At 33.3% G+C, this 7,337-nt stretch overlaps 1 protein-coding gene across 1 annotated transcript; it reads left to right on the top strand.

The window, feature by feature from the left end:
• The first annotated feature begins 4,949 nt into the window (after positions 1–4,949).
• LOC103493335 (pentatricopeptide repeat-containing protein At4g21705, mitochondrial-like) lies at positions 4,950–7,086 on the top strand. The gene is made up of 2 exons (XM_008454041.3): positions 4,950–5,291; positions 5,745–7,086. Exons 1-2 carry the CDS (start codon positions 4,995–4,997, stop codon positions 6,909–6,911), a joined length of 1,464 nt encoding a protein of 487 aa, XP_008452263.2. The 5' UTR covers positions 4,950–4,994; the 3' UTR covers positions 6,912–7,086.
• Positions 7,087–7,337: the final 251 nt, after the last annotated feature.

Genomic DNA, 7,337 nt, shown 5'->3' with positions numbered 1-7,337 from the left:
ATTTGTTGAAGTATAATTATTTAAGGAAAAAGATAATTGTATTTTGGAGAAAAGATATTTATTAAGGGAGAAAAAGTAAAATAATTATATTTTGGGAAAATATAATTATTTGTAAAAGGATAATTATTTTGGAAGATAGATAAATAATAATTAATTATTGTGGAAGATAATTAATTATTCTGCAGAAAGATAAATATTGATTCTGGAGTGAAGTTGTTATGGCTGGGTTAAGATAATTCATGTTGGAAGTTATAAGTGATTTATTGGAAAAGATTTGATTGATTAAATTAATTGAGGATTTAAGTTAATTTGAGATTTTGGAGGGAAAAGTTGGTTTTGAAAAGTTGGTTTTGGTGGCATTGGATTTAATTGAGTATATATATATGGATATATATATTCAATTAATAATTTTGAAAAATGTAGTTAATTATATTATGGAATATAATTATATTTGGTTGGAAAAGAAGATAATCCATGAGAAGAGAGATGGTTGATTTAGTTGGGCAAAAAAGATATATATTTATTTATAAGAGAGAATAATGGTTTAAATAAATATATATGTTTGTTGTAGATTTTGGTGAGAGAAAATAATAATCATAAAGAAGTATTATTATTATTATTAATGGTTATAATTACCTAAGATTTTGTGCATTTAAGACATTTATTGAGGAGAGATAATGGGAATAAAGATATATGTATATATTTGGTATTATATATATATATCCTAAAAGCAAAAGGAAATAATAATAATAAATATTATTGTTATTATTTGGGTCTATAAATAGCATTGAAATGCTTAAGTTAGAAAGTAAAGGAAAAAGAAAAAGGTTATTCATCTTCTTCTCTAAGATAACCCTCTACTGTCGCCGCCTCACCAGTTATGGTTAAGATTGATCTCTTTGGAAGCTTAAGGATTTAAAGTGATGAATTTTTCCATCAAGGATAGGAGCATTTTTCAGCCTCCATCTGAGTAACCTTGGTAAGCCAATGAAATTAAATTAATATTTTATTAATTTAATTTTGGATCTATTTGGAGTTTCTTAAAGGGTTCAATTGGCTAATTCTTGAAGATTTAAATCTTGGATTTTTCCCAATCAAGGTTGAATTGGTTTCAACCCCAATTTTTAGAAAGTTAATTAATTTGGGAGGATTTTTGGATGTTAGCCAATTACTAATTTTATTGATTAAGATACTAAGTTTTCCTTTTATGATTAGGATCAAGTTAATTGGAGAATTTTTACTGTCAGCTAAGGAGTACTTTGTTTGGCTATAATCTCCAGGTAAGAGATTCTCTTACTAGACCTTCGAACTGAATTTAAGAGATTGTATGTAATTATGATTATGCATTGATGGTAGCTAAAATGCATAACTCATTATATTGATTGATGATGATGACTGATGTTATGTTAATGACCGGTAGTATTATGTTGACGACTGTTGATGTTGATGCATGATATATTAATCACATGATTAAGGATGTTAAGATTAATACTCATGCCATGTTATGATGTTATGTTATGCTACATGCTATGGATAGGGTGTTCTATTAACTTTGTCTATTAGAGTCGTACCTGCATGGGTGTCCTTCGAGATCACCACCTTTTTAGGATTGCGTAGTCCGACGGGACCGCCAGTCTGTCATTGATATAAACATGATTCGAGTGATTCGACGGGATCGCTCACAGCCCGATTGTCTCAGTGTTTCCTCTGGGTACACTAAAGACCAGTTTGTCCTAGGTGTTCCTTTGGGATCACCGAAGACCAGATTTGTTCCTACGGGATCACAGATTGCACGTGTTCGAGAACGTGCCAGTTCTTGGGTACTTCTTTACAGGACTCTAATGGGAAGTTAACAGATACCTAGCGGGACTAGTAGTAGGTCCCTTACTGAGTATATGTTTATACTCACTCTTTCTATGTTTAATATTTCAGGCGAAGGTAAAGGTAGAGGAAAGCTGGCGAGCGACAGAGAAGGATCTGTGACATGCCATATGGGGACTCAGTTTTGCTTCCATGTTTATGTATCAGTGTTTCGGCATTCTGTTTTTAATGAAAATTTAGTCTTCCCTCGTTTCAAAAAGTGTCTCTTGTCATTGTTTCTTTTTAGTAATGACCTCAGCTTAGTATAAAAAGTTGGGTCGTGACAGATACCTTCAGAAAACCCATAAAACTTAAGATTACATTACCAAAAGTTTTCCACTGTCCTAGAAGGTTAAAACGATTCTAATTGAAACTCCCTCTTGGATGACTCAAAAGCTACAAGTGGCTATATCTTTAATATAAAAAAAGGGGCTATTGCTTGGAATTCCAAGAAACAGACTATTTTAGTCCAGTTAACGATGAAGTCAGACATGATAGCACTAACTACTGCTAGTGAAGAACCAAAGCTAGCTTGGAAGCTTGCTATCAAATTCCACATAGGAAAGATCGATATCAACCATGTTGATCCATTGCGATAGTACTGTAGCTATCGCAAAAGTTTAGAATCGTTGTTACAATGGCAAGAGACGAAAAATACGTCGTAAACACGATACCATTAGAGAGTTTCTCACTATGGTGCAATAATAGTGGATCATGTACGGACTGATGATAACTTGCTGATCCTTTGACGAAAGGACTAGCTAGAGAAAAGATTTTCAAAACCCTAAAAAAGAATTGAACTCAAGCCTATAAAAACTGAATCACTTGTGAGGTAAAGCCAACTTGAAATACTGGAGATCCCAAGAAACAAGTTCAATGAGTAATAACTGATCACAAGTAATATTAAAAGGCTCATGTTAAAACACCTACGAGTTCCATTCTTATGATATAGTGATGAGCATGACATCCTGGAGAGTATGAAAAGGTTAAACTTAGTTCTTAATAAATTATATACTTGATGTTAAGTAGGGTACCTAGCTACAGGAGTACTCTTGATAGATTCACCTTTGTTGATGTGGAGCTGAGGGTTGCTTCCTATGGAATTCTAGGCAAATTCTCTGGAGCATCCACTAAACTGAGATATACGTGCAAGGTCTTAAAGTATGGTCATTTTAGAACTTCACTTGAATAAGATTGCATGCGTGTGCAATGCTATTAGAGGTAAAGTTTAAAACCAATGGTTACTTTACAATATTCTAAATCATTGTCACTACGTAAAGGTTCAAGTTGTAAGACACTTTTGCTTAAGCACAATATTACATAGATAAATACTGCTCGATGAAAATGATTTAAAATTTTCAAGTGGGGTACTGTTAGTAAAAAAATTTCAAGTGGAGGATTATTAAAGAAAAATTGTTTAGAAAGCAAAAAAGAAATATTTTCATTTAAGATGGCATTCCCAAGCCTCTTCAAATACCTACACATTCAATTGGGGTTTGGGCCCCAAAGGATACCATGTTTTGGAGAGGGATAGGAGATAAGCAAAAGTGGTATTATCAATATCTCCACATGCGCATCGTCGTCGCTGTCCATTTCGTTAGCAAGGTGAGGCAAGGAATAAAATAATATTTTTGCTAAAAAAAATAATTTTGAAACCGGGTTTTTATTTTTTTGTTCAAAACAGTCGAATTTAATTACTAAATGGTTCGTATTTAATTTTTGTGAGCTGAACCATTTTCAACCATTACGTTTTCAATGTTGAACCGTTATGTTTCAATCGTCATAATATCCCAATTGTTGGACAATTGTTTTACTATTCCGTCATAAATTCCTTAGCGTCGCAAGAATCCTCATCCACATATATATGTGTGTGTCTTCCCTTCTCATTTCATTGTCCACCGATAACACACATAAGCTCTCTCATTCTCCCTTAACCTTTCCTCTTTTCTGTCTCCCTTACTCTATCTCATTCTGTTTTTTATGCTTTTCGAGCAACTAAGTATCTAGTGAGTGCTTGTATACGGGTAGGTTTTAGAGTAGTTCCTACGAAAGAATTAGAGACTGTTTTATTCTAGGGACGACATGGCACTCATTTATTTGCACATCCGAGCAGAGTCGCGAGCGAGGTCCATAACTCAGCCATTTTGTTAACGTGCTTCTGTTTTGCAGGTTTTTCTATTATGACGCTTAGCTCCACCAAGTTCAACAACATTCAAACATACGAAAAATAATATATATATATATATATATATATGTTTTCAATTTTACCCTTCTAAAGTGTTACCATCTGCTTTTCTTTTGGAAAAAAATTAAGAATGTGTTTGATTTAATTTTTTAAATATTTACTTTTTAAAATAAATTATTATAGAAAAAGTTAATTGAGGTGTGTGATAACTAAATTTTGAAACATTTTTAAAATATATTTTAAAAATGGTTTAAATACTACTTTACTTTGTATACTTTTTGTTTTAGTTTATTTTAATCCTTATACTTTTAAAATGTTGATTTCATTTTCTATGCTTTTTAACTTTGATTCATGTTAATCTTGTTATTTCAAAATGTTCATATTTGGCTCCTTTTACTTTAAAAAGTAACCTTTAGATCCCATCATTTTCATTTTCTACTTTATTTTAGTAGATTGAAATAGTTAATTTTTTAAAGTCCAAGGATAAAAAATGAATCAAAGTTGAAATTCTAAGGATCAAAATGAATATTTTGAAAGTGTAGAGATCAAAATGAACATTTAAAAGATATAAGAATTAAAATGAACCAAAACCAAAAGTATAGGAATCAAAGTAGTATTTGAACCTTTAAACATTTTTTTCAAAAGAATTTAAATAAAGAAAAATCACTTAAGAAGTATTTGCAGACAAAATTTCAGATTTTACCAATAATAAATAATAATATACTTCTATTGGTCTATCAGTGTTTATCAATATTACCAATAGATAGTGACAGAAGTGTATCAATATCTATTAATGATAGATCTTAAACGTTGTTATATATATATATATATAAAACTTGTCTTACCTAATTTTTTTTTTTTTAAATTCAATTTTCCTCCCATTAAACCCCTTTAAATTCGCTCATTCATTTTCAAACAATGAAGTGAGAGCTTAAAGAAAGCCCATGCCATGGCCGCGGCGTCGGCAATGTTCAAAATCTTGAGCAGATCTTCTTCAGGTTGCACGAGAACACCAAGACCCGAAACAGATGCATTCTGTTTTGTGGCGTTGAGATTATACAGTACGAGACGAAGCTGCAATAGAAGAAAACTCTATGCGATGATTAGTCCTCTCGGTGACCCTGACAGTAGTGTAGTTCCGGTTCTTAATCAGTGGATTAAGGAAGGCAGGAAGATCAAGGACTTTGAGCTCCGAAGAATCGTTCGTGACCTTCGTACTTGCCGGCGGTATCGCCAAGCCCTTGAGGTGAGCGCAACTGAAAATGACACCCTAATTTCCCGTGAAAGGAATGCTTGTATTGTATATGATGTCTCATGTCTGTTGGATGAAGCAAAATTCTTCTGGTTTATTGAATGAATGAATGATGGCCGTAGAGTAATCTCAAATCCTTTTTCGTTTTCTATTCTCATAATGCTTTGATTGATTGCTGGAAATTTAAACTTTGAAGTAATCACAAGTAGTTAAGCTAATTGTGCTTTTACACTCACCTTCATTAAATTGTGGCTCTAGAGGATAGAAAATTTTATGTCGAGTAATAACCATTGTTGAATTCTTGTGGTTAACTTAGTACTAGGTTGATACTGATACCCTAAGCTGTCTTATCCCGTTTGGTGTTTCATCAGTCCTAGATTATCTATAGTATCATACTGTTATGGATGGTTGATCTTTGTTCTTTTTCTTGGATTGTTCAAATTGAAGGTGTCTGAATGGATGTGTAGCAAGGGACGTTTTTCCCTCACAACAAGAGACTTTGCCATCCAGCTCGATCTGATTGGCCAAGTTCGGGGGTTGGATTCTGCAGAGAAGTATTTTGGGAGTGTCTCCAAACAAAAGGAAATTGGTAAACTCTATGGTGCTCTTCTAAATTGTTATGTCAGGGAAGGCCTTATAGATAAGTCCCTTGCCCATATGCAGAAGATGAAGGAGATGGGTTTTGCTTCCTCTCCCCTCTGCTACAATGATATAATGTGTCTATATTTGAACACTGGCCAGGCCGATAAAGTTCCAAATGTACTGTCTGAAATGAAGGAGAATGGTGTTCTTCCTGACAATTTTAGCTATAGAATTTGTATCAGTTCTTATGGAGCTAGGTCTGATGTAATCAATATGGAAAACGTTTTGAAAGAAATGGAGAGTCAAACTCACATATCCATGGATTGGATTACTTATTCAATGGTCGCCGGTTTTTTCATAAAAGCTGTTATGCATGACAAAGCAAGGAATTATCTTCGGAAATGTGAGGACAGGGTTGATCAAGACGCACTTGGCTTCAATCATCTCATTTCACACTACACCAATCTGGGACATAAGAATGAAGTAATGAGATTGTGGGCTCTTCAGAAGAAGGCTAAAAAGCAACTCAATAGAGATTATATAACCATGTTGGGTTCTTTGGTAAAGCTGGACTTGCTGGAGGAAGCTGAGAATCTGGTCATGGAATGGGAGTCATCTTGCCAATGTTATGATTTTCGAGTACCGAATGTCGTTCTTATTGGGTATTCGCAAAATGGTTTGATTGAGAAAGCTGAAAAGATGCTTCGAAACATCATCGTAAATGGGATGATCCCATCACCAAATAGTTGGGGCATTATTGCATCTGGGTACTTGGAAAAGCAGAACCTAGAGAAAGCTTTTGAGTGCATGAAAGAAGCGCTTGCTGTGAAAGGGCAAAATAAAGTTTGGAGGCCCAAACCTAATGTTTTATCAAGCATCCTGAGATGGCTATCTGAAAATAGAAGATATGAAGAGATGAAAGAGTTTATGAGTTCATTGAAGACTGTACCTTCCATGGATGAAAAACTAAATAGTGCCTTGGATGAGCTTTTAGAAATCATGGAAAATGACGATGGACGAAGGTTGAATTAGAGGTGAAGTGATTTATAATTCTCATATTAAATCACAACGTTGTTTAAGAATCTGTACAATGAAGTTTTGAGTTTGTTGTGAATCTAGGAACTAGGAATGTATATGTAAGATATTTCATTGAAGTGAAACATTTAGAGGATAAAATTTTCAATCACATTTTATGGGCAGGTTTCAAGATTGTTTCTGGTGATTTTGTACCCTTGAAAAACCATCATTTAAGCTACTGACGGATTAATGAATTAGGCTAGTGTTTAAGGTAATATATTTTAATAAAAGATAAATATAGGTTAAATAACCTATTTTACTTGAGGTTGTAAGGTTTTTGTCAATTTAGTTCTAACTAGTAAACAACGACTACGATACACGTGAAAATCACACAGGAACAAAAATATTGTTTTAACTAAACTTTATAAAATTGAAACTATT

This window comes from Cucumis melo, chromosome 6, assembly GCF_025177605.1.
Source record: "Cucumis melo cultivar AY chromosome 6, USDA_Cmelo_AY_1.0, whole genome shotgun sequence".
NCBI lineage: Eukaryota > Viridiplantae > Streptophyta > Magnoliopsida > Cucurbitales > Cucurbitaceae > Cucumis > Cucumis melo.
The sequence above is the reverse complement of the archived record's forward strand: the minus strand, read 5'-3'. Positions and strand labels throughout refer to the sequence as shown.

Excerpts from the sequence above, each read along its gene's own strand:
- LOC103493335 (XM_008454041.3), top strand. The coding sequence starts at position 4,995 with ATGGCCGCGGCGTCGGCAATGTTCAAAATCTTGAGCAGATCTTCTTCA. Across the intron at positions 5,292-5,744 it reads GGTATCGCCAAGCCCTTGAG|GTGTCTGAATGGATGTGTAG; the intron begins GTGAGCGCAACT and ends TTCAAATTGAAG.